The sequence below is a fragment of the Dryas octopetala genome, chromosome 4 (assembly GCF_963921425.1).
Source record: "Dryas octopetala chromosome 4, drDryOcto1.1, whole genome shotgun sequence".
Taxonomy (NCBI): domain Eukaryota; kingdom Viridiplantae; phylum Streptophyta; class Magnoliopsida; order Rosales; family Rosaceae; genus Dryas; species Dryas octopetala.
In genome coordinates, this window is record NC_141369.1 from 12,478,327 (window position 1) to 12,503,548 (window position 25,222).

The following is a 25,222-nucleotide window of genomic DNA, read 5'->3' on the forward strand; positions in this document are numbered from 1 at the left end:
AGAAGTAAGAAAGTTGCTTTTACATGAGGTTTAAGAGGCCTTTTAACTCACTTTCTCTTGAGACATGCACTTGTACTTATTCCAGGTTAGTTCAAGCAAACAGTTCTCTCTAGTTTTTGGCAAGCCCCTAAATATGGTTCCACATTTATCCACTAGTTTCTATAACTAAGACCATTTGAAGTTTTGAACCCACCTACTCAAATATATCAGAGGTTCTGTTTATGTCATATGACTCATATTGTCATGACTCCTTGTCACCCACCAGCTTCAGCAGCAACAGCTGAACAGCCTATCTGAGAATCCAATGTGTTTATCAGCTGCTCACTCTCTGCAACACTCTTTTAGATGTCTGCATTGCTCAAAGCAACCTTTGGGAACTAACAATGTCCAAGGCCGGCCGTCAATTCCATATTATGTGATTAATTAATATGGTCAGAAAATGTGGTGCATCTAGTATTATCCAAAAAAATAATTATGAACCTGATCCACTTTTATCCCCAAAGAAAAGTTCAGATTGCATTAGAGGGTTATACAGATATATAACAATGAGGCGAAATAGAGATTTAGTGCTCAAATTTAATTTATCATCGAGCAGTGAATTAACCCTTTATGAATTGTTATTATTATTATTTTTTTAAGGAATAACCATTTATAAATTTACGCTACTACCATATGGTTTTTTCTTTTCTTTGAGAATAGGATAACAATATTGTTAATTAATTTCTTTTCAACACAACATCTCAGGGAAGACTTCAATTAGCATGTACTGATGAAAAAATTAAGTTATATATAATGTTCTCAACTGGACTATTCTTCATGGCAAGAATTCCACAAAATCAATATTTGTACTTTCAACAGGATTATGAAGAAAACAAGATACCTGTAATTTGTATGGCCTGAATTAACAAAGTAACATATCAGAAGGCAGCAGATAATAAAAAAGCTAAAAGGGATATTCTACTAATGGTCCAAATAAAAAGCAACATATTGTAATTACATATTCACTTTATTGGAGGTGTATGTCAAAAATGCTATCATATGCTAATGCTTTTCTTGAAGTTAGTGGGTGTGTGATTTGGAGCGCATGTTTGGTCACAGACCTTTTGCTGAATTGCCACTACTGCAAAATCAGCATATAAATAACAATATCCTCCTATTATTTGATCTCTCATATGAACCTAGCAACAACATAGGAGAGTGGGAATGCAGATTTTCTTTATTTGATCCCATGAAAGGCTGTCTGCTACAGCATTTGAAGGTAAAGGCTGCCATTCAGAGCACTTGCAGTAGTTCCTTTCTCTTTTTAGATTCAAACAGATTCGATCTAATCCTTACTTTCTCATCTGTACTAGAAGGACCACACAATAAAGTTACTGATGAACATTGCCTAATTCTGATTCCTGACTTTCTCATATGTACTAGTTAGGGATATTGGCAAATCTATTCGTTATATCAATGTGATGTCACATTACCTAAAGGATTCAAAATTCGCCTCTGATATTTTGTGTGTTAATTAATATGTTGTTTATTTAAAATAAAAATGAATCTACTTTGGAGTTTGGACTGGACAAATTCAACTCCATTTGAACTTAGGTGATGTTTGATTCAATGGAACGAACATGGATGAAATGAGTAGTCATATGGAATGGCCTTCTTTGGTTGACATAAATAGTTTAGGAATGAGAATTCTCATTCCTCCAATATTTGGTTGACATAAATAGTTTAGGAATGAGAATTCTCATTCCTCCAAAATATTGGAATGGACATTCGCACATTTGAGACGATAAAAGTCAATTAATCTCTTCATAGTAATTTACTCAAGCTTGGGACTCCAAACCCCCAAGGCACTAGCCTAGAGGCATAAATCTAGGTAGACCCCTACACCCCATGCCTTGAGCACTAAACTACGAGTCACATACCCCATTCCCAAACATTGTACTTGGATATGTGGACCTTAGAACTTGGCCAGCCCAAAGACCCTTGACATTGAGTTGTGGACTTGGGATTCGAATCTCAATTCCGGAATTTGAACCTATAATAAAAACTCGAGCCATCAATACCACACTCTAAATGTAGGTCTTAAATAATCAATCCTTTAATTCTTAATCCGTCGCTCATGAACTTTATACTTCAAATTCTGAGCTCTAAAAACTCGAATGGTAAGTCAAGAATTTGAGTAGTAGGCTCGTATACTAATTTTCAATCAAACTTGGTTCCATTTTGAACCAAATAATAGATTGATTTCATTTTCATTCATGTTTCCGTATTCTCATTGCCATTTCTATTCCTATTCTCATGACCATTCCCATTTCCCTACCGGCTCCCTACATTGCCACTAGTCTTTCTCATTCCCATTCCCATTCCCATTCTAATTCATATGACCATTCTCATTCTATTCCTACGACCAAACACCAGCTTAGAAGTCAACACTCGTGTCCCCGTGACATCAAAGTTGCTCACTTGTTAAACTGACAGACTGCATGGATGTACCACTTTGCAGCTTACGCCTTGAAGAAAACGGTCACTCGTTCTCTCTGCAAACGAAGCAACACAAAATGGACGATTTCATGAACCTGATTTGTCCTAATTCTCCTTCCGTACGCCCTATCTCTCTCTCTCTCTCTCTCTCTCTCTCTCTCTCTCTCTCTATTTCTTTCTATTTTTCCAAATTTTCAATATTTTTCTCCCCCTCATTTCCTCTGAATTTGGTTTCCCATAATCTCTTTCTTTCTTTACCTTTTACATGCTGTAATGGAAGCTAAGAAAACATTATGGAAAACAAAGGAAAATGTTTTTATTTCCTGGAAAACGAGAACACTCCTCTAAACCCAATTTCTTGTGATTAGTCTTTTGTTAAATGGAGTAAAATTTTAACTGTAGTTTTTGCCTGTTTATATTTTTATGCTCAGTTCGATCACTTGGAGGTCAATATGTACGCTAGAGTCTGTTTTTTTTTTTTTTGTTGTGTTTGCTGATTTTATTCTTTTAATATGATGCGTTTCGTTGCCGAACAAATGCGCAAGTGTTTAGAAACTTAAACAATTTGTGTTATATTCTTCTTTATGTTCTTTTCAATTTTATGGGATCCCAGAATATATAATCTGGTTCACACAAAATTGAGCAGAAATAAATTTGTTGGAGATGAGCTTATTATTTTTCATCTTCTTCAAAAACCAATTTAAATTAAGAATTTAAGCATCATTCATAAAAAGATTAATACTTTTACTAAGTAAGAGACAAGGATTGGTCTCTGCTTCAGTTGCTGGTGACTTCTAATTACTTGTAAATTTTGCCATATCTGTTTGGCGCCAAGAACCTCCACTTATATATTCTTAAGTGAGACAAGACAACTAATGGCTCAATTGGGTTTTTCAATTCCTAGGAATTTATACAGATAATATAATTCAATTTACAGACAATGATATAACTGAGTTCTGATTGTAATTTTCTGCCATCTTCTTCAGGTATGGGGATGGGAATGGGACTTTCCGAGTGTTTTGGAAACATATATCCTTTAGATTTTAGTGTTTTGCGTGATTGCTCTTTCATACGATGAAATAATTCTATTAGAACTGCTTCTCCTTAACAATCTCTACCATTTTAGGTTTTGGTGCAAAATTTAGTGACTGCAGTTATAATTGCTGTACTTGGAATCATTCAAAGGACTGACAGAAGAAGTTGGAGGGTGGGTTTAATAAAATATATTATGTTCTTGGTTGTTGTTGTTTTGAGAATGCAAAGGATTGAGTAATAAATTTACATTGGTAGCTACACTGTGTTGAAGTTTCACCTTCATTCAACAGAAAGCACAGGCAGGCAGTTCTATTTCTGTTTCTAAGAAAATGTTGAAGATTGAAAGAAAATAAGGAAAGCCAAATGACTTTAGGACTAGCTGAACTATCCCACACCACTGCCTGAGTTTAAGGTTTACTATGTTAACTTGTCCTGAAACAGTTTCACATGCAGGCGCACATGTAAACACACACCTAAAAGTGCATATTTCTTTTTTCATAGTGAAAAAAGCATGCTGCCTTGATATTAATCTTTATTATCAGTATTTTTGTTTTTGAATTTCTCTTCGTAATGAAACTTACATGGCTTTCTTTCTTAGTTTATCATCAATTACCTTTTGAAGACTCCCAAATATTATTCTTGTTTCATCTCTTCCATCATTGTTTCCCAATCTTTATAGAGTGTCTTTGAACCATAAAGCAGTTCTATCCTCTTTAGCTTCAGTCTCTCCTTCTAGAGCCTTGCCTTGGAACTTAACCTCTCGGAAGAACCTAAATGATATGGAATTCAAGAGTTTTTTATTTGTTGTTTCGTACCAGTAATATTACTTTAAGTTTGGTCCAACCTGATAGAAGGCATTGGTCTGTTTATGTGTCCGAGGTGTTTTCTTTTAACTCATTTTTCTTTGGATGTTAGATATTTCAGATAACCTTATTTTTGGTCCTTGTCAAATCAATACTTTTGATATGCTTCAAAAAAGGAGGCCCTATGCTTCATTGTATCCTCATTGGTGCGTCTTCTGAGGGTGATGGCCAATAGGAGAACCTTTACACTTCGGAGATGTGCAGTACTGGCTTTTATTTGGAGTGTGTGGTTGGAGAGGAACATAAGATTTTTCGGAAATAGGGAAGATGAGTTGATTTCTTAGGACAGAATTAGATTTCTTGTGTCCTTGTGGGCGTTTTTATTTGAGTACTTTAGGGATGTTCCAGTTAATGCATCACCTTGATTGGTCTGGAGATTTGTTTCGAGTGTGGTGTGGTTTTTCTTGTTTTGTGTTTTTAGTTAGTTTTGCCTAGGTGTACTGCTTGCCCATCTTCCATTGTATATTATATTATGTCTGTTTTTGTACACCCCCAATACATTCCCGTTTCTTATAAAAAAAAAGTCTAGTTTCGAGACAAGGGCTCTGCATTAGAATTTGCAATAGAAGATTGTTACTTATACTTATATTGATGGCTCATCAAATAATACTCAGATGAAATTTTCGGAAAAACTTTTCTTGCACTTTCTTCCTGCCATTGGAGTATGTATATCAATTTTGGACATTGCTTTACTTTCGAAGAAAGCACTTCATGGCGTCTCTATCACACATCATGAATGGTTATTCAGATGTTCTCAGTTTGCATTGTGGGTAAGGGACTTGTTTTGTCGCAGTTACAAACTTACATGTTATGATTTTTTAGAATTTTGACTGAGTCATTGTTTCCTAAAATTATGTAGACAATTATTATACTCTTCTCAAAGTGTTTCAATGGTTGCCACATTTTTTGCAATCGGATCCTGTGTTTCTGGTGGATTGCAAAATTGCTTCTGGGAATTCTTCATTTGCTGACAACATATTTATCATTGCCATTTCTGGTACATTTCTTTTCTTGAATTTTCTTATTGCCATTTCTGTTGTTCAATGTGGTTTTCATCTGGAAAATTTGCCATATCTTTTTTAATTAGTAAAATTTGGATATCCGATGTACGGTCTACCCAAATCACCCTACTTTTCGCCACTTAAGATGAAGTTGATAAAAAAGCAGTGTTGTTGAATTTAAGTATATATTTATGGTACTTATGCTTAATTATCAAACTGTTTGTCAAAAACTTCCATATAGATAAATAGTGGTCATGATAGTTCTCCGTGGCATCTAGTCTTAACTCTATTGGGTTCATTTTTATAGTTAGGTTTCAGAAATGGTATCTGATTATTTTTTTGTAAATGGAATTATAATTTACAACAAGTTTTTTCTTACAGGTCTGGTTATGTGTTAAAGAGATTTGTATTGTTTCCTTGGACATCATCTTTGGTATATCGATTAACATTATCAGAATAAAGCGGACATCATCCAAGAGAAGGTGTCAACTTTTGTTCTAATCCTTTTCTTTCTGATCATACTTACATAAAACTGTGTGCAAGTTACACTGTAGATTAGTATACTGGTCGAATGATGAAATTTATAAATGATGAAGTATTATACTTTAAAAAAAGATAACTCATCAATGCAAGACAGTTTTGGAAAGTTAAAATTGCAAGTTTCCTTTTAATGAGGGTGTTTTTTATTCTCTCTCTCTCTCTCTCTCTCTCTCTCTCTCTCTCTCTCTCATATACTACAAATATGTCATATTCCAAATTAAGGCTTGTACGCTTGTAATGGTTATGTTATTGTCACTTTTTCACAAGTGTGTTTGCTCATTTATTTGTATTGTATCCATATAGATCTAACATTGTATCCCTTGTCAAATTCCTTTAGATCCTTTAACTATACTGTCTGCTTGGTTAAGTTGCAGCTCAATGGAAGATACACTACTTTCTGCTGACATAGATGTTGAGGAAGGCTGTCTTAAGGACTCTGTAAGTTATATATGTCATGCTACTTTTTCTTATTCTCTTTTCATTCAATTAAATTTAATGTTGTCTTAGAAACATTTTTTGTGTTTGGTATGTTTTGCTCTCAAGAGTAACAAGTAGTTGTAATTAGATACTGGCAATCTTAATCTTTCTGGAACTATAAGGTTTACTTCATATTTTATCTTTCTTTCTTTATTGTTAGAGATGTGCTTTTCCTCCATACTAAATATTTTATGGTGCAATCAAGTTAAACTCTGTGACCTTTATTGAGATAGTTTAGATGGAAACTATACAAAAAATTTGACCTTTACAATGTACATTTTGCTTTTAAGAGTTTTCTTTTCTAGGTATTGTTGAACAAAAGCCTAAATGAGTGCAAATATTTTTACTTGTCCATTATAGAAACTTCAACCTAGGGTCTTCAGGATCTAATTCAAGGTAGAGTTTTCTTTTTCTGAACTTATTGATGCAATCAAGTCGGTAAAGTTTTGAAAAAAAATTTCAGTAAAGTTTCAAAAAAAATTCTTTTTCGAATTCAAGGTAGAAATTTTGATGGTGCAATAAAGTAAAGTTTTGAAAATTTTTTCAGTTTCCCACTGTCTTCTTACATGCACCTGGTAGTCTGGTATCATTTTAATTTATGTTATTTTATTTGTCATAGGGAACATAAAATTTTATTAAATAAGAGAAAGATGGATTACAAGAAAAAGAAGAACAAGATGTCCACCTATACTCAACAGACAAACCAGAAAGATTACGAGAATACTGTACATTCAGCTCATAACTTGCACACAATGAAGATAAATTAAACTGAAGAGTTTAATGCTAATTATGTACATGAGTAGTTTTTCAAGTTTAAGTTGTAACTATTGAGAATGAGATGTCCCTCGTGTGGTGTTTGTTAATAGTCGTCTTTTTCTAAAGTTGTTGAGCTCATACTTACAATCTTGTATTGATTGTCAAAGGGAGACACTCAGAGCTATTTCAATCTTATGACATTCAGATCTATCACTTCTGTGATGAATCATGGTGTCACAAAGCAGCTTGAATTTGAAGATTTGCTTCAACCTCCTACTGATATGGATCCCTGTTCCTGTCATGATACACTGCTTAGCTGTTGGCAATCCCAACAGAGTCGTTTCCCTGACCCATCCCTCTTTAGGGCAATCTGTTGTGCATATGGATGGCCATACCTTCGTCTGGGCTTGTTGAAGGTACTCTTTCACATATTGTAGATTTCTAGTCATTAATTTATAAGTAAAATATTTACTGTTTTCCATTAAAGCTTTTAAATTGTTTTTAATGAACTGAATTATTACCTTCCTTATTTGGTCAGTATATTTAAAATATTTTGAACACTTATATGATTTGTTAGATACATCCGTGTATTGACAAATTATAGTACCAATTCTGTAACAATGAATAATTTAAAAACATAACGTACAAATGGGAAAAAATCATATAATATTGTAATTTTTCCAGGTACTTAATGATTGTGTTGGTTTTGCTGGACCGTTGCTTCTCAATAAGCTGATTCGCTTCCTTCAACAAGGTTTTGCACAAATTGATGGGTTCCTTTTTGTTGGTCATTTTACATTGAAAAACATTTAGTGTCATTCATGCTCTCAGCCTCTCACTTTGCTGTCTTTGTTTTCTGGAAATTACTTTTAGTGTGTGGTCAATTTTCCTTTTTGCTACCCCCATCTGTTGTCACTTGTATAAGACTGTTGGAAAGTTTCTTTAACCAAGTCTCATTTTTTTTCCTTTGTGAAGAATTGATTGCAGATGAACTTATATTCACGGAATTTGTCACTATTTTGTCTTCTTTAGGGATTGGTCTTTTCTTGCTACTTTTTCTGATTAAATGCTGTAGCCATGTATTTCTGTTTGGGTTTTGCTTTGATTGTTATTTCTTTCTTTAGCTGTAGACTAAAAGAGTGGATGTCAAGGGAGCACCTTGACCACTGTGTTGAAATTTTCATTTTTTTTTTTTTGAAAATTTTGTTTCTTATAAAAAAATCTGTTCTGTCTCTTTTATCAGGTTCAGAGAGTTTGGATGGCTATATTCTTGCAATATCCTTGGGCCTCATATCTATATTTAAGTAACAGTTCTGATTCTTGAACTTCATTGACACTGTGAAGATAGTTTTTTACTGTCTCCCTCTTCTTTTCTCCCCCTCCCTGCCTCATTCACATCCCCTTCTTTTGTTTCCCATTTTATAGCATTGTTACAATTAGTTTTTGGTATTTAGATACAGAGCTAATGTGTGCCTTAGAAATATAAAGAAAACATATAATTCTTCCATTTTTGATAATCAAATATAATGATAGTTCATGCATCCATAGGGCCCACTGCTTGTTTTGTTAATTATCAACTAATGTATGGTAGAATAAGACAATTGTGAACCTCCATACATATTACATGGTACATCCAGTTTTCTCTTTTAACCATGGGTTAACCGGAAGGGTCATTTTGGCCCATGGGCTACTATTGGGGGTCCAAGAGACGTATTGGTATATTCACTTTTCGGCTTAGCTTGCACCTAACTATTATTGAATGCCTATTTAGTTGTTGTCAAGGTATAATGCTGAAACTTGTGCTTGAACAGAAACTGTGTTTATGATTTCTTTTACATTCATAGCTGTATACTTCATTTATACAAAAAAACTTTTTTTGGGTAAATGTGTACTTAATTTGCATTACACATGTCAATTTCTTTTTCTGATAATATTAACTTTATTTAATGGTAAATTTAGTTGAAACAATTTTCCAATTTTTCAGATCATTTTTGGATACACAATATACTTTTCATCTTTCAAAACTGAAGCTCAAGCTACGATCTAGTATCATGACTGTTATCTATCAGAAGGTATACCTTTTTATATCCCTTTATTTGAAGTGTTTGGACATGATACTAGTTAAGAACTAGACTCTGTATCTTCCTTTCCTCATTATACATGTGACATCAAATTGTTTGTAGTAGTTTACCATGACTTGAGAGGAGTAGAACTTGTAGTCTTTTTCAAGACAGTTGAATTCCGTTTTTGAATGTAGTTCAGGTGGTTTCTGGTTTTTGTGTGGTTTTGAAATGTTTGTTCCTGTTTTTCAGTTCTTGTGTCTTATTTTTGTAGGTTGAGGGTAGTATCTTTTGTGGACTGCTGGTCCACTATTCATTGTACTCTTTTTCTTTATTAATACAAGTATCTTGTTTCCTATAAAAAAGAAAAATGAAAAAAAGAAAAAAAAAAGATTTGGTTGAAAAAACTGATTTATAGCATTGTCCAGCTTGCCCCCCTTCAAGTTGCAGTAGATTGCTTTCTGTCAATTCACATATATAATTATGATTTGGATTGTAAATTTCAGGCATGCACGCTGATTTTTTACCTTGAAATAGCTCCTTATATCGATGCTATATTAAGTTCTCTCTTTCTAATCTGAACTCTGTATTATTACAAATGATTGTTGAAAATATATGGTCAGCTTACAAAGTTGATGTGTGCAGCTGTGGTTTTTTCTTTGTTCATCCATCTTCTACTGACCTAGGTCTTTGATCTACTAAAGAACTACTATTGCTTTATCTTAAGTTTATTCTTCTTTCTCAGTGCCTATGTATCAATCTAGCAGAGCGATCAAAATTTTCTGAGGGGGAAATCCAGACATTCATGTCCATAGATTCTGATCGAACTGTCAACTTGTGTAACAGTTTCCATGATATGTGGAGGTAATGCCTTTGTATTGCATCAAAGCACATATCTTACGCTTTTTTTTTTTTTTTTTTTTTTCCTGTAGTTACTAATGTACACCTTCTTGAATTTAGTTTACATATTTTTTTTTATAAACTAAGGCCTCTTTTTTCCAATTTTTTTGACCTTTTCTTCTAAGGTATAACTAATTTAAGAATTAATTTTTTTTATTATTCATTAAATTAATTTTATTTTTTGTTTGTTTTAGATTTTTTTATCTTCACATTTCATAGAGTTGAAGGTTTCCCATTCTAATAATGCCAATGTTGCACAGATCCATATGATTTTATTTTTATTTTTTAATATCTTTTGTTTTCTTTCTTCTTATGAAGTCAATACATGTACCCTGTCAATGGTTCTTTCAATTAGTCAATACTATATTTTACCACTCTGCTCATATTAATAAATGTTTGTTTTCAATAAAAAAAAAATACTTGTACGCTGTCAATGGTGCTTTGGATCCCATTCATTTTGTTTTAGTTCTATTTATCATAGCAATGCTTGTTGAGAATATATCCCACATCAATGGTTTTCTGATCCATCCTATTTTCATGAATGTTTCAGCTTGCCTTTACAAATTGGGGTCGCTTTGTTTCTTTTGTATACACAAGTCAAATTTGCATTCGTTTCTGGGATTGCAATTACCATCTTATTGATACCAGGTACCGCTCAATATCCTAACTCTTGCATGGAATTTGAAAAAGAAGCCTACACTTGTTCTAATTTTCAATTTTAGCAATTAGCTTTATCAAATGATGTGAAGGTTGTGCATAACTTTCATGGAATTTAATGAAAAGCCAAAGAGTTTTTTCGATTTTCTGTAATATATAATAAGTTATTCAGAAATGTGTAAAGAGTTATCGATGTTTTGCCGGAAAAGTAAAAGTCTGTTAGGGAAGAGTAAGAGTCATTAGTAAGTAAATTATAAAAGAGTGCTGCTATTTGCACACCTTTTTTTTTCTTTTTGCACATAATTTTTATACTTTTTCTCATTTCACACCCTCACACTCCTCTCACAATTAAATTTTCTCAAATACACACCCCTCCCAATTACCATAATACCCCTATTTTATACATTTCACAAAATTTCTCACCACAAACACACCCCTTCACCCACCACACCCCATCAACTCAGACAAAAAAAAAACACACCCCTTCACCAACCCACCCAGCCCTCCCCTTCCCTCTCCGACCAACCTCCCCGCATGCAGCACCGGCCACCCTCCTCAATCCCTCTCTCTCCTCCCCGCATGCAGCAGCACCACCTCACTCCCTCCCCCCGTTTCACCCGACCTACCCAGCCCATCTCCCCCTCACCCGACCACCACCTTCCCTCCCGCACCCTCCCTGCACCACCTTCCTCCCTCTCTCTTTCTCTCTCTTCCCCGGTAGCACCACCTCCCGTCACATTCTCTTTCCTAGCTCCCTTTCTCTCTCTGGCTTATCAACCTAGCCACATTCTCTCTTTCCTCACTCTCTTTCTCTCTTCCGAACCCATACTCTCTCTCGCGACTCCACCTCCCCGCAACACCACATCTCCTGCAAGTTCCGCGAAGCCCAACTGCCGGCTCCAACTCCTTCCAGCCACCTTGTGCAACACTGAGCTCAAACACCCGCCAGCCCAACTGCCTGGTCGCATCGTCGAAGTTGTCCGCGCGCCGTTCGGCACTGGTATGTCGAAACTAACAATTTCGTTCGGCAGTCATCCGCCGAAAATGTGAGTTTCGTTAGGCAGGTACCCACCAAACATCCACGACCCGTTCGGTAGGTGCCCACCGAACCAGCTGCAATTTTTCCGAGGTGGAAGCTCGATGGTGCGCGCTGATGGAGGAGCTGTCGCTGATGTCGGCGGCTCGAGGGAAGCTGGGCACTTCTCCGGTGTGGAAGAGCAGCTGAAGGCACTTCTGATGTTGATGGAGCAGCTGGGCACTTCTCCGGGGTGGAAGCTCGACGGTGCGACGCGGGAGTGGCGCTGGTGGCAGCTTGGCTCTGTTAGAGACAAAACAGAGAAATGGAGAGAGGAGAGAAAATGAGGAGGTGACCGGTGGTGGTCTCACCACCTGGTTCACCGGTATTCGCCGCCGCCGGGCAGAGGAAATTCGAGAGAGAGAGAGAGATAGAGGTGATCGGTGGGTTGTCGAACATTGGGAGGAAGAGGAGGTAGGGTGGTCTTGGTGCTGTTGACGGGAGAGTTGCAGACAAAAGAAAATAAAAAAGGAGGAAAGAGTTGCAGACTGCCAAATAAAGAAGGAGAAGAAAGAAGAAAAAAAAAAAAAAAAGTTGCAGTCTGCAGACACAAAGGAGAGGAAAGAAGGAAAAAAAAAAAAAAAAAAAAAGGAAGAAGAGAGGGGTGTGTTGGGAAGGGCTTTAGGGTATTTTTATAATGGGGTAATTTTGTAAATTGACTAATTAAGTGATAGGGGTGTGCAAAAAGAAAAAAAAAGGTGTGTAAATAGCAGCTCTCTTATAAAAAGAGGCAGCACACAGAGCCATTAAAGATTAGTAAGTAAATTTTTATACATCACCCATTGATGTGTGATGTGTAAAAATGCAGCAGAAAGTTTGTCCTTGTGACAGAAACTGTTTAGGGAGGCAAATTTGGAATGGGATATCCAAGGATCATGTAATGCCTTACTGTGTGAGAGATATAGTTTTTTTGGAGGCATGAGAGATATAGTTTTTTTGGAGGCAGAAAAGGGGGCGTGGTTTTGGGGTGATGTGCAGTGACGGCAATTTTTTGGGTGGTTTGGTTGGGAGAAACAGACGGATATTTGAGGGAGCCAGGGTTAGGAGGTAGATAAGTTGTGGCAATGGTTCGCTTTGGGCATCGATATCTTCAGAGTTTAGAGATAGTTATTTTCAGGCCATTCTTTTTATTGGAATGCAGTTGTGAGTAAATGTCAAGTTATGTATTGTGTGGCGTTTTCAAAGCATGTTCAAAGAATTGAACCCTGTTCTGTGGGCTGGAGCCTTAATATTATGGCATATCAACTAGATATATTTTTGCTCACCAAAAACTAGATATATTTTTATTCTGATTGAAATTCTCATTTTCCTTGTAGTGAATAAATGGATATCTAAATTGATTGCAAGTGCTACAGTGAAAATGATGAAGCAGAAAGATGAGAGGTATATATGCTTTGTATCTCATTTATGTAGCAGTGTAAAAGTTCTCTCTGAACGTAGTGATTGCATTCATAGAAAACACATTGGTATTGCATGCAGTAACAGTTGTTAAGTTTCTGTTGATCCCAAAAGTTTTATACAACCAAGTAGCCGAGGAAAAACAAAGCAAGGCAAAAAATACAAATTTTCTTAAGATACATTAGTCTCTACAGCTTTTCACAAGGATGATTTACCCTACACCTAAGAGAATACATATCCACTTTCCAAATCAGAATAGGTAGAGAAATAGCATCTGGTGCTTCCCAAAATCTAGAAGTGTTTCCTCTGTTCTCTCAAGTTTGAGGCTTCTTTAAGAAGCTATCTTGAGATTACCTTGTGTAGCCACCTGGCCAAAAAGTCAAACTTTTCAGCTTCCACAGCCCGTCTTTATAAAATACTGGAAACAACCCACCTGCTAACTATTAACTTAAAAATAGCTGAAACCATGTAATTTCTTATAATCATATTCCAGTAGAGGTATTCTGCTGTGGGAATTTAGGAAATGATAAAAATAATTATAGTTTTGAATTGAACGTTTATTTGAATTTTGAAATTACCTTCCATCATGAGATGACATAGTTCTCTCTCTAAAAAAATAAAAACATAGTTCTCTCTCTAAAATCATTATACTTCTGGCCGTGTGACTCTTGTTTTTGTCCCACAATTTTTTTTCATGTACTGGTGGAATATTTATTCACACTAATGCTTTATATTGGACATGGGTATTTGTAAGAATAATAGTTAAGTGCTATATGAATCAACAAAAATAATATTCTGCACAGTAATGTTATATTTGTTTTGTTCAATATTTACATTTAGCAGCTAACCGCATTTTGACAGGATAAGAAGGACAGGAGAACTTTTGACATATATCCGCACTTTGAAGATGTATGGCTGGGAGCTTTTGTTTTCTAGCTGGTTGATGGAGACAAGATCATCAGAAGTTATGCACTTAACTGTATGACTCTACTTTTATTCTTAGCGTACCCAAGATCAATGCAATTGATTAGAGTCCTTTTCTTCCAGTGCTTGAATTAGCTTCATATAATAATGTCTGATTTATTTACATTGTTTAGACACGGAAGTATTTGGATGCCTGGTGTGTATTTTTTTGGGCCACAACACCAACTCTTTTTTCTCTGTTCACATTTGGACTCTTCACATTGATGGGACATCAACTTGATGCTGCAATGGTACTAACTGTTCCCTAAGCATGCACATAGCTCAGATCTTATACTTTATATTTTTCTCTGCATTTCACCTCTTTCTAATGATTTAAATTTTTGTTCTTTGGGCATTTCCTAATAGTAATGTAGCAATTGCCAAGAAAAGCTGACCTCTCTAAAAACCCCAAATGCAGGTCTTCACTTGCCTTGCCCTGTTTAATACTTTGATATCTCCTCTAAATTCATTTCCATGGGTCATTAATGGATTAATTGATGTAAGCTTTCCTAGTTCAATGAGTTGGAAGTAAAACCTTTTTATGATTTTGTGATTATTGATTAAATTGCATATATTCTCTTTACTCAATTCCAGGCCTTTATATCTATCAGACGGTTGAGCAGGTTTCTCTCTTGCTCTGAGCGCAAATCAAAACTGGAAAAGACAGCTGATTCATCTTCACCATATATCTCCAATGACCAGTCTGAGTTTACCCATGAAGATATGGCTATTATGTTCAACGATTCATGTTGTGCTTGGTCAAGCAGCGATGAAGAGGAATTAAACTTGGTGCTGAATCATGTGACTCTAGGTATTCCGAAGGGTTCCTTCATTGCAGTTATTGGGGAGGTCAGATATGTGAACATAATTAAATTTTCTCATTATCACTTTATGTCTAATACCGTTTGTAAATTTGAATGCATGAAACAGAGGTTTCTTAGCTTATTTGTTTATGAATGTGTAATATTTTCACAATGTTCCCTGTTATGAGGAAAACATGATTATTGCTGATGGTGATTGGTCTGGACTAACATTCAGAAGTTTTTTACCATCATTCAGCCAAAGTTAAACATATTACTCTGGAGCTAGGAGTCTTTTGATCATCTTTTATAGTATTGCAATATGACAAGATTAAAAGTGTAATTCTACTAACAGAGTAGATATCTCCCAAAGGCCTTGTAATACCTCAAAATTGAGGGTACTATAAATGAAGTCCTTATAATTCATGTCAAATAGGTTCTGAAGGTACCATTCAGTGCTTAAGAGACAAGGAGGAACACCAAGTATGAGTATCTTATATATGTCAGTTTTCAAATTGTAATTATGCTCACTATGATTGAAAATCTCTGATGGAGTAAGTATTGCTATTAGGCTATAGGTGTGTGGCACGGCAGCAATTTGGGGCTTTGGCTAAGCCAATAAAATTATTTGTAACAATATGCCATAGTGATAATATTAACAATTTTTTGTTATAGGAAACAAGACTTTATTAATCAAAAGGAAATTTTACAATATTGAAGACAAGGTGTCCCTTAAAGGAAAAAACAAAAGCCCAAAACCATCTACTTTAGTAACAAAATTTTTGTACCTATATATATGAAATTTTGATTTAGTACTTGAATATGTGGTATAAATCTTATTCTTTATGAAGGATTTAAGTTGACATTTACAGCATTCACTATTCTGTTCGTTAATTGCATGCTCTCAGGTTGGTTCAGGTAAATCATCCTTATTGAATTCAATTTTGGGGGAAATGCGACTCGTTGATGGATCAGTATATTCACGTGGATCTATAGCATATGTGCCACAGGTTTGTAGACTAGTCTAATGTGGTTGCTGTATCTACACTCTTGTGAAATAGAATTTTCTCAAGCTGGCCTTTGCTTTTTCAAATGGTAGGTTCCGTGGATTCTATCTGGAACCATACGTGACAACATACTGTTTGGAAAGCATTATGATCCCAAAAGGTTTGATTCTTCAAATTTGAACATGTCTAATATTCCTCATCTTTTACATTCATTTTGTTTGATCTGAAAAGCATTATGATCCTCTTTTAAATACTTATCGCTCTAACTCTGTGTTTCATTGTTCACATTTAATGTCCATAAAATAATGTAGCACATTTAGGTTTATGAAGTAAGTCTTCAATATGAAATAAGTTTACGAAGTATGTTTAAATTTTCAAACGATGCTAATTTAACTGAATAATTCCAAAAACTTGAGCTTAATTGCTTTCGTCAGATATCTCAATTTTGTAGATTTTTTAAAAGAAAAAAAAAACATTTGAATGTATTTTTTTTTTTGGATATCTTTACATTCACGATAAATGTAATGGGCCTCACTCAAAAAAAAAAAAAAAATACAAAATGGGCCCCCTTAGAATTGCAGTGTCTTGCTGTCTTTCTAATTTTTTCTTTTTTCACATAAATATATAGATGAAATTTGTTTTAGGCCTCCCTTGATGCGGGGTTCTGGGAGGTCGCCCACTGTATCCTTATTTAGGGCCAACCCTTGATGCGGGGTTCCGGGAGGTTGCCCACTGTATCCTTACTTAGGGCCAACCCTGATTAAGGACGAGCACTCTCCATTTCATTGCAAGTGGAGATGATCCTTTTCTTATCTTGAAGGGGAATGTTTCTCCAATTTTCTAATTGTGAATTATTTTATTTTGTTGATAGATACTCAGATACTTTAGAGGCAAGTGCACTAGACGTTGATATTTCATTAATGGTTGGAGGTGACATGGCTTATATTGGAGAAAAAGGTATCAACTTGTCAGGTGGACAGAGAGCTAGAATTGCTTTGGCAAGGTTTCATCATCTCTTTATACCCAATGGCTGGCAATTTTTTCTTTCCTTGACTCTGGTCAATATTTTTGTAACTATGTGCAATTGCAGGGCTATTTATAATGGCTCCGATATGTATATTCTTGATGATGTCCTGAGTGCAGTTGATGCACAAGTTGCTCGGTGTATCTTACATAATGCCATTCTGGGTCCACTTATGAAACATCAGACTCGTGTGCTTTGTACACATAATGTTCAGGTTATCTCTATGTTTCCCAAAAACTTTTACTTAAATTGAACTCAGAACCATCACCAGGACAACATTTTTTATGAATTTTGCTAAGAATTCTTTTATATTTACTTGGAATGTATTTTCAAATATAGATTAGCACATTGAAAAGTCATTTCAATTGTAGTTATGGTAATAATTTCACTATCATTTTTGAGAAATTATATGGCAAAGTTGGAAGTGTACGGAAACTTTTATGTTTCTTTGGAAGGAAACAAACCCTTGACTTTTCATAATCCTAGCCCATTTTCCCACCCTCCCTCACCACTTGGGCTGAACTAAGGGCTTACTAGAGAGCAACTTCAGATCATAGAAAACTGTCCAGCATGTACTTCCATTACCAGTTCTTTTGCAAATGAGTTTTTTCTCTGTTTCTTCACTGCACAGGCTATATCTTCTGCCGATACAATTGTTGTTATGGACAAAGGTCATGTTAAGTGGGTGGGAAGTTCAGCTTCTTTGCCAGTTTCTTCATATTCAGCATTCTCTCCACTGAATGAATTTGATACGTGTTTATACAATGAAAGACAAGAGCACAGTGTGGTCGTAGATAATCTTACCAAAGGCCAAAAAAACCTTCTCCTAGAGAAAGATCCTGTGCCTGCTTCAGAGGGAGCACAAGAGATCATTGAAGTTGAGGCACGGAAAGAGGGCAGAGTAGAACTTACCGTCTACAAGTGAGTAGAAATATTTATAATCTTACACTGCACTGAATTTAGCACTCCAATATCAATCTTTTCATGATCCAGAGATGTATTTTTATGATTTATTAGTTATTATATTTGCAGGAAAGTTTATGATTTAACATTTCACAGCATGTAAGAGACTACAAAATATTTGTAGTGGATGTGGATATGGTTAGGGCTTTTCAATACTAATATTGTAGGGTCTAACATTAATTAATATTAATTATGGTTGCAGGAATTATGCCACATTTTGTGGTTGGTTCATTTCAGTTGTAATATGCCTGTCAGCAATCCTAATGCAAGCATCTCGTAATGGAAATGATCTGTGGCTCTCATATTGGGTTGATGCAACACGAAGCAGTAAGAAAGAATACTCCACATCCTTTTATCTGGTAAACAGCTTCACCAGCTTTTCATATTATTGCAACTTCACCATATTATGGCATGATTTTCCATTTTTCCTTAAACTGCAATGAATTAAAAGCTTTATCCATAGTCCCAAATTCCCAATTTGGTAGAAGTCTTCAAAAAAGAAAAACAACCACAGGCTTTTGCAAGAGGTTTACAGTATGATAGCTCCCAATTTTGTATTCAGATTTGTATTGTCAGTATGATAGCTCCCAATATTGGTTTCCTAATTTGACTAGGGGTATGATCTTTTTTTTTTTTTTTTTTTTTTAGATTATTTGAAATTTGAAGTGATTTATACTGTGTACTTCAATCTATAAACATACCAGCTTATGCTTACTCTTTTTGGTCAAAATAGTGAAACTATCTTGTAAATAGTACCATATCGTAAGAAGGTCAATGATTTATTTGCAACAAGAAAGAGAAGGAAAAGCTCCAAATTTCTTATTTAGATGTTTCTTTCTCCTTTATTTTTTGACTTGTGCAGGTTATACTCTGCATCTTTTGTATTGCAAATTCAATTCTTACATTAGTGAGGGCCTTCTCATTTGCATTTGGCGGCTTACAAGCTGCAGTTAAGGTGCATGATACACTGCTGAATAGGCTTATCAATGCACCTGTGCAATTCTTTGATCAGACACCAGGCGGAAGAATACTAAACAGGTTTAAATAAGATTCCTTCCCAATAGTTTCCTAGTTTCATTAACTATATTAATTCTACATATATATTTTCTTGTGTAGGTTTTCTTCAGATCTATATACAATTGATGATTCTCTTCCCTTCATTCTTAACATTCTCCTAGCTAATTTTGTTGGCCTCCTGGGAATTGCAATAGTTTTGTCATATGTACAGGTACCCTAAGTGTTAACTTTCATGAGACATTTTTCTGGAATTCCAAACTCTTAGCCATCCTCATCATTGAAATGTTGTTCTAAAGGATTTATGTGTATATCTAGGTCTTATTCTTGCTTTTGCTGTTGCCGTTTTGGTATATCTACAGCAAACTTCAGGTATTATTCATGCGTTTTATTTCATTTAACTGTCAGAAAAAGGGTTTCAGATATAAATTTTTCAAACCACTGAGAACTCTTGGAACTCTTAATTAAAATATGAAAATTCAGACTCAATGACCGGAAAGTTTCTATATAGGCTTTGTTTGTTTTGTCATAAAATAGGTTGGGGGGATTCATGTAAAATGCAATGTTCTAGGGGAAATGTGAAATAGTGCAAGAAAAAAGTTAGTTTTACACGGAATTACAGCAGATGGTGGAAAAAGGTTTCCACTTTTTAAAGGGTAAGTCAGTTCACTTTTGTATGAAAATTTACTTGTAATATTTTACCTTTTTTCCGTGCCCATAAAAAACATGACGTAAAATATTACTATTTTTTATCATCTTCAGCTCACACCCAAACAAAGGAAATTGGGACCGAATATCTAGTTTTGATGTAAATGATACATTTTACACCGTGAAATGTTTTAAAATGAAGTAAATGGAACCTGAATATGTCTCTCCAAAAATTGTTTTAAATAAAAAGAATTAAAGTTAGACATAAGAGCTGTCTGATTAGTGAAAAATTCTACAGTTCTTCTACAGGTCAACATCTCGGGAATTACGAAGGCTGGACAGTGTTTCTCGATCTCCCATATATACATCCTTCACAGAGACACTTGATGGATCATCAACTATACGAGCATTCAAGTCTGAGGTTGATATCTCTACTAAACTGACTAACAAGTGACAACTAGCATTATTCATCTGATGATATCATGCATTATATTGTAAATTGCTTCGAAGGACAAGAAATGGATTCCATTGACACTCATAGATGTCCACATGCTTGCTCGGTGCACCACCACTGCAGTAAATCTGAATTATTCTGCAGTACAAGACTATTAGATGCTTAAATTAAGGTTGCTGAAACTAGCTGCACATTTTGTATATTGCACAAGTTCTATCTTGAATGTGTGGTAAAAATAATGTGTAGCTTCAAATTTTCTACAATTGAGCGAAATTGCAAATAGCTGCTGATTACTTTTTGTGCATTGCATTTTAAAGTGGTATCTTGGTCCAAACTGTGGACTAAGTTTGGAAAGTATAGTTAATGTTAAGTGTCCCACCCATTTTAAAGCGAATGTATGCTGGGAATACAATCTTCTATAGTAGCATCACTTTTCGCAGTTGCACCAATCATATCAAATGAGATGGCCTTTTCCTTTTTATTCGAATGATTATTGTTAGACAGTGTCCCTTTCTTTTTGGAACTACCAAGTTGGCCATTTTTGTTGCTCTTGTTCTTATTGGTCATGATGAATAGCTTCTTCTTATAGTAAACATTGATGGAAATATTGCAACCAATCAATTCTGCTTGTGGACAGGACCTCTTTTTGGCCAGATTCACTGACCAGGTGAAATTGTATCAGCAAACCTCTTACACAGAGTTAACAGCAAGTTTGTGGCTTTCCCTGCGTCTTCAGGTGCATCTCAGTATTTAATAACTGCCATATTAAGGCAATTTCAGTTAACTACTATTATACATTTACAGTCTGTTAACAAAATAGTTATACATTTACAGTCTGAAGCTTTGTTTCATCATAGGAATAAAATATGAAGCAAATTGTTGTAAAATTTTAGTTGCAAAGTGAACTTCTAAACATAATTTTTTCTTAAATACTATGTTCTTAGCTTGTAAGGCTTGAAATTGTTTTGTTAGAAGGAGAGAGTTATTTATAAGCTTTATAGTCTAGAAGAAAGAATATAACCTTTTAGAAAATAATATAATTGTTGGCCCACATTCTAGCAGCTTAAGCTTTCTAAAATAGCAGTAAAACCAACAAACTTTATCATGGTATAGAGCCACAGATCCCGAGTCCGAATCCCTGCAATTGAAACCTTCCAATATAAGTTGGATTCCACATGTTGGGTTCTATAGCAAAGAGAGGCCTACATGTAAGGAGGAGTGTTAGAATATAAAATAATTGTCAGCCCACATCTTAACAGTTAAAGATTTTGGGAGTAGGGAAAACCAACAAAATTTATCATAACCTGCTGTAACTTTCTGGTAGTGATCTTCTTTCAGTTGTTAGCTGCATTTATCATCTCATTTGTTGCTCTGATGGCTATTATTGGATCTCATGGTGGTTTACCAATCAATTTCAGTACCCCGGGGCTGGTAAGCTCTTTGGACCTTCATCTATCTTCAACTTCTACCATTTACAATTAAATCTTCATTTTTAGATTTGAGTCAAAGTTGAAGTCTTTAAGTATTTCCATGTATTGTCAAATTAGAAATAGAATTAAATGATGTGCATTCTTTTATAGGTAGGATTGGCTCTGTCATATGCAGCCCCAGTTGTGTCCTTATTGGGAAGCTTTTTGACAAGCTTCACTGAAACAGAAAAGGAAATGGTTTCTGTTGAAAGAGCTCTTGAGGTACAAAGATGGACCTTGTCTTATACAGATTCCTATTAATTACTTACGTCTGATTTTACACTTAAACAGTATATGGACATTCCTCAAGAAGAACTGCATGGATTCCAATCCTTAAATCCCAATTGGCCATATCAAGGACAGATTGAATTCCAGAATGTCACCTTGAGATATAAGCCGTCTTTTCCAGCTGCACTTCGTAATATTAGCTTTAATATTGAGGGAGGGATGCAGGTTAGTACATATACTCAGCCTGATGTTTTTCAACCAATCTTGTGCAATTTGTTTTTTTCAATGACTATGTGCTTGGCTATTAAAGCTTACAATTTATTTGGTTGGACTATTCATTTATACTTCCTTTTGATTGTTAATCAGGTTGGAATCATTGGAAGGACAGGAGCTGGAAAATCTAGTGTCTTGAATGCTCTTTTCCGCCTCACACCAATATGTACAGGATGTATTCTTGTGGATGGCATAAACATAGCAAATGCTCCTATCAGGGATGTTCGTCGACATTTCTCTGTTGTTCCTCAGACTCCATTTTTATTTGAAGGATCATTAAGGTACTCTATTAATATGTCCTTGTAATTGTGCTGTAGTTTGCTTTATAATATATTCATTTGATGTCCTTGTAAGTTGTAGCTATAAGCCTATGTTTGGTCACGTCAACTACTTTCTATATTAATAAATCAGTAAATTTGCATGCATTTCTTCTAAATGTCTAGGGACAATCTAGATCCGTTCCGGCTGATTGATGACTTGAAGATTTGGAAGGCTTTGGAGAGATGCCATGTCAAAGAGGAAGTAGAAGCAGCCGGAGGGCTAGATATTCACCTAAAGGAATCTGGGATGTCATTTTCTGTTGGGCAACGGCAGCTTCTTTGCCTTGCACGTTCACTTCTGAAGTCATCAAAGGTAAGATGAGATATTTTTTCAGACTCGCATGCTAAATACTTCCAGAACAGCACAATAAAATAACCACATGGTGAAATGTTTGTACAAAAGGCAATTCCGTAAGTCTTGATTATTCAATTGTCTAAAACCATTTTAATCAGGTTAAAGTGACTGATTTGGATGTAATTACTAAATTTTTACCACATCCCACTATTTCCTGCCTTCTGCATTCTTTTTTCCTTTTTTTTCCTGTGAGTCACTTCCTTGGTAACATAGAACTCTATTTATTTCTAATTATTTATGTCTCTCCTGTTATTTGGATTATGCTTCCCTTGCAAAAATATCTGAATTATTTAATATTTCAAAATTTAAGAAAGAGAAAAATAAGAAACAAACAGAGAAGGAAAAGAAAAGGTCATTATGCATTAGTTCAACTAAATTAAGTGCACATGTGTGTGGCTGTGCAGTGGTGCATGGTTCCCTGGGGAAGGGTTGTTTATTTTATTCACATATAGACCGACAATATTCACATCTTCAGGTCCTGTGTTTGGATGAATGCACAGCGAATGTTGACACTCTAACAGCATCCATATTACAAAAGACCATATCTAGTGAATGCAGAGGCATGACAGTTATCACAATTGCTCACCGTATTTCCACTGTCTTAAATATGGACAATGTCCTGGTCCTTGACCATGGTATCCTGGTATGTCCTGTGCTTATCTTTGTGTAACTGTGTATTTCCTGTGTTTACATGTATCTTTTTGGTTATTATATTATATCTATTATTTTTTTTAAGAAACATAATGGTTATATAAATATTAATAAGAATGGGAAGTACAATCAAAGTGGACCAGCTGTCCACAAAAATTCTGCCCACTTCCTACAATAAGCAATCAACCAAAAATGACACTACAGCATCCATCCAAACATAAAACAGAAACAAAAGCCTCCAACTACAACAGCTTACCAGTTCTCAAAAATTATTTGATATCCTTTATTGCATAAATAAAGCTGTTTGTAAGAAAAGCGAAAACATCTTCTAAAATGCTAGATTATATTTGGTTCACGTGGGATGCGTCTGAGTACAGTTCAGCAATGATGAAATTGGCTGGCGTGGCATACTTCTTGGATTTAGTCAAACAGTTTCATGAAACAAATTCTTTACATCTCCAATTGAGAATATATAGAATATACTAATGTAGATGACTCAGACTATCTTTTTCAAGTCTACTTCAATTAATTGGTTTTCCATTCATCGCATGCTAGAATGTAGAAGGTTTCACTCATAAATGATTGCAGTAGTGACTGGCTGGCTAAATGTTTCCTTGCCTTTGAAATGCCTACTTGAAAAATGATTTTACCTCGTTCTCTGCCCCCATGCAGGTTGAACATGGAAATCCGCAAGCTCTCCTACAAAATGAATTCTCCAGATTTTCTAGTTTTGCTAAATCTTCTACAATGTGATTTCCACAAGAACTGCTGTGCTCTTTGCTGAGTTGTTGCAATCTGCAAGTTTGATATCCAAAACAAGTCACAGTTTATTTTAATTTTGTAACCTATGTTTAATCATCAATGGAGTTGGCAATCCAGTAAAGTCGCTGCTAAAATAGCTCTGGACTATTAAACTTTGAAGATGAGTATCATCTGATAAATGAATCTGTAATTGACCTTCTAGGTAATGAATCTTAACAGTTTGCAAGATGAAATTGGAAATGAAATCATTTTGACAACTCGTTATTTGTTGATTGTTTCCAGCCCTTTTGTATGTCTTTAGTTGAAACCATTTTGTTACCAAAAGAACGAGGGGATTATATGGGAACAACAATGGATCCTGATGATTTTGGAAGAAATAACAGTTCAAAAATGGATATTGAAAACATCATTGACCTAGAAAAAAAAAAAAAAAAAAAATCTTTAGCCATAATTTTGGAGAAGCTAGCCACGAGTAACAAGATGATGCTAACTGAAAAGTGATCTGGCCAAAACAGAATATTTATGCAAAAAAAAAAAAAAAAAAACAGCAAAGAATATGTTTCAATGCATACAATTACATCTTTTGACTATCTAGATACCTTCGCATCAATAAAATGTCATCTTAAGAATCTCCATTTTCTGGAAGATAAATCCCACATCCTTTTCGCATAAACAAAACTTGTTAGTGAGAACATATGTGTTCAGAGAAGGTGGGCATCTGTGCATAGCTTGTGAGAAGAGAAGAGTTTTTAGGCAACATTCTGGGATTGTAGAGTGGTTCTGGATTTCCTTGGCAGAGTTATTTTGTTGAGAAAATTATGCACCACCTCTGCTTTAGCTAAGGCATCATGTAATATTGTAAAGATCACAAGGTTGGAAGCATGGTGCACAAAAGAACTATAATAATGGAGATATCCTCTGAATATTAGGTACCTTGTAAGAGAAGACTAGGGTTACTTTGCAACAGCTGATAAGCGTCACCAGGGTTGGCATGAGGGAAGGCGAAGTAGGTGACCATCTCGGGCCCAAAATTTTATTGATTCCTTATATA

General features: G+C 35.1%; 1 protein-coding gene across 1 annotated transcript; it reads left to right on the forward strand.

The window, feature by feature from the left end:
- Window positions 1–2,424: 2,424 nt before the first annotated feature.
- ABCC13 (multidrug resistance-associated protein 11) lies at window positions 2,425–24,428 on the forward strand. Its single transcript, XM_086242462.1, is given in 38 exon segments — window positions 2,425–2,597; window positions 3,465–3,473; window positions 3,476–3,507; window positions 3,597–3,615; window positions 3,617–3,685; window positions 4,991–5,146; window positions 5,236–5,373; window positions 5,759–5,859; window positions 6,292–6,355; window positions 7,318–7,566; window positions 7,835–7,904; window positions 8,394–8,454; window positions 9,135–9,222; window positions 9,956–10,074; window positions 10,661–10,758; window positions 13,159–13,225; window positions 14,102–14,219; window positions 14,338–14,454; window positions 14,622–14,702; window positions 14,798–15,052; window positions 15,912–16,013; window positions 16,103–16,170; window positions 16,882–17,013; window positions 17,101–17,248; window positions 17,666–17,955; window positions 18,200–18,356; window positions 18,860–19,035; window positions 19,114–19,225; window positions 19,330–19,383; window positions 19,958–20,080; window positions 20,751–20,849; window positions 21,452–21,544; window positions 21,694–21,804; window positions 21,874–22,035; window positions 22,177–22,364; window positions 22,527–22,716; window positions 23,234–23,401; window positions 24,082–24,428. Coding segments are annotated over 38 exon segments (4,482 nt in total). The 5' UTR covers window positions 2,425–2,480; the 3' UTR covers window positions 24,163–24,428.
- The last annotated feature ends 794 nt before the right edge of the window (window positions 24,429–25,222 follow it).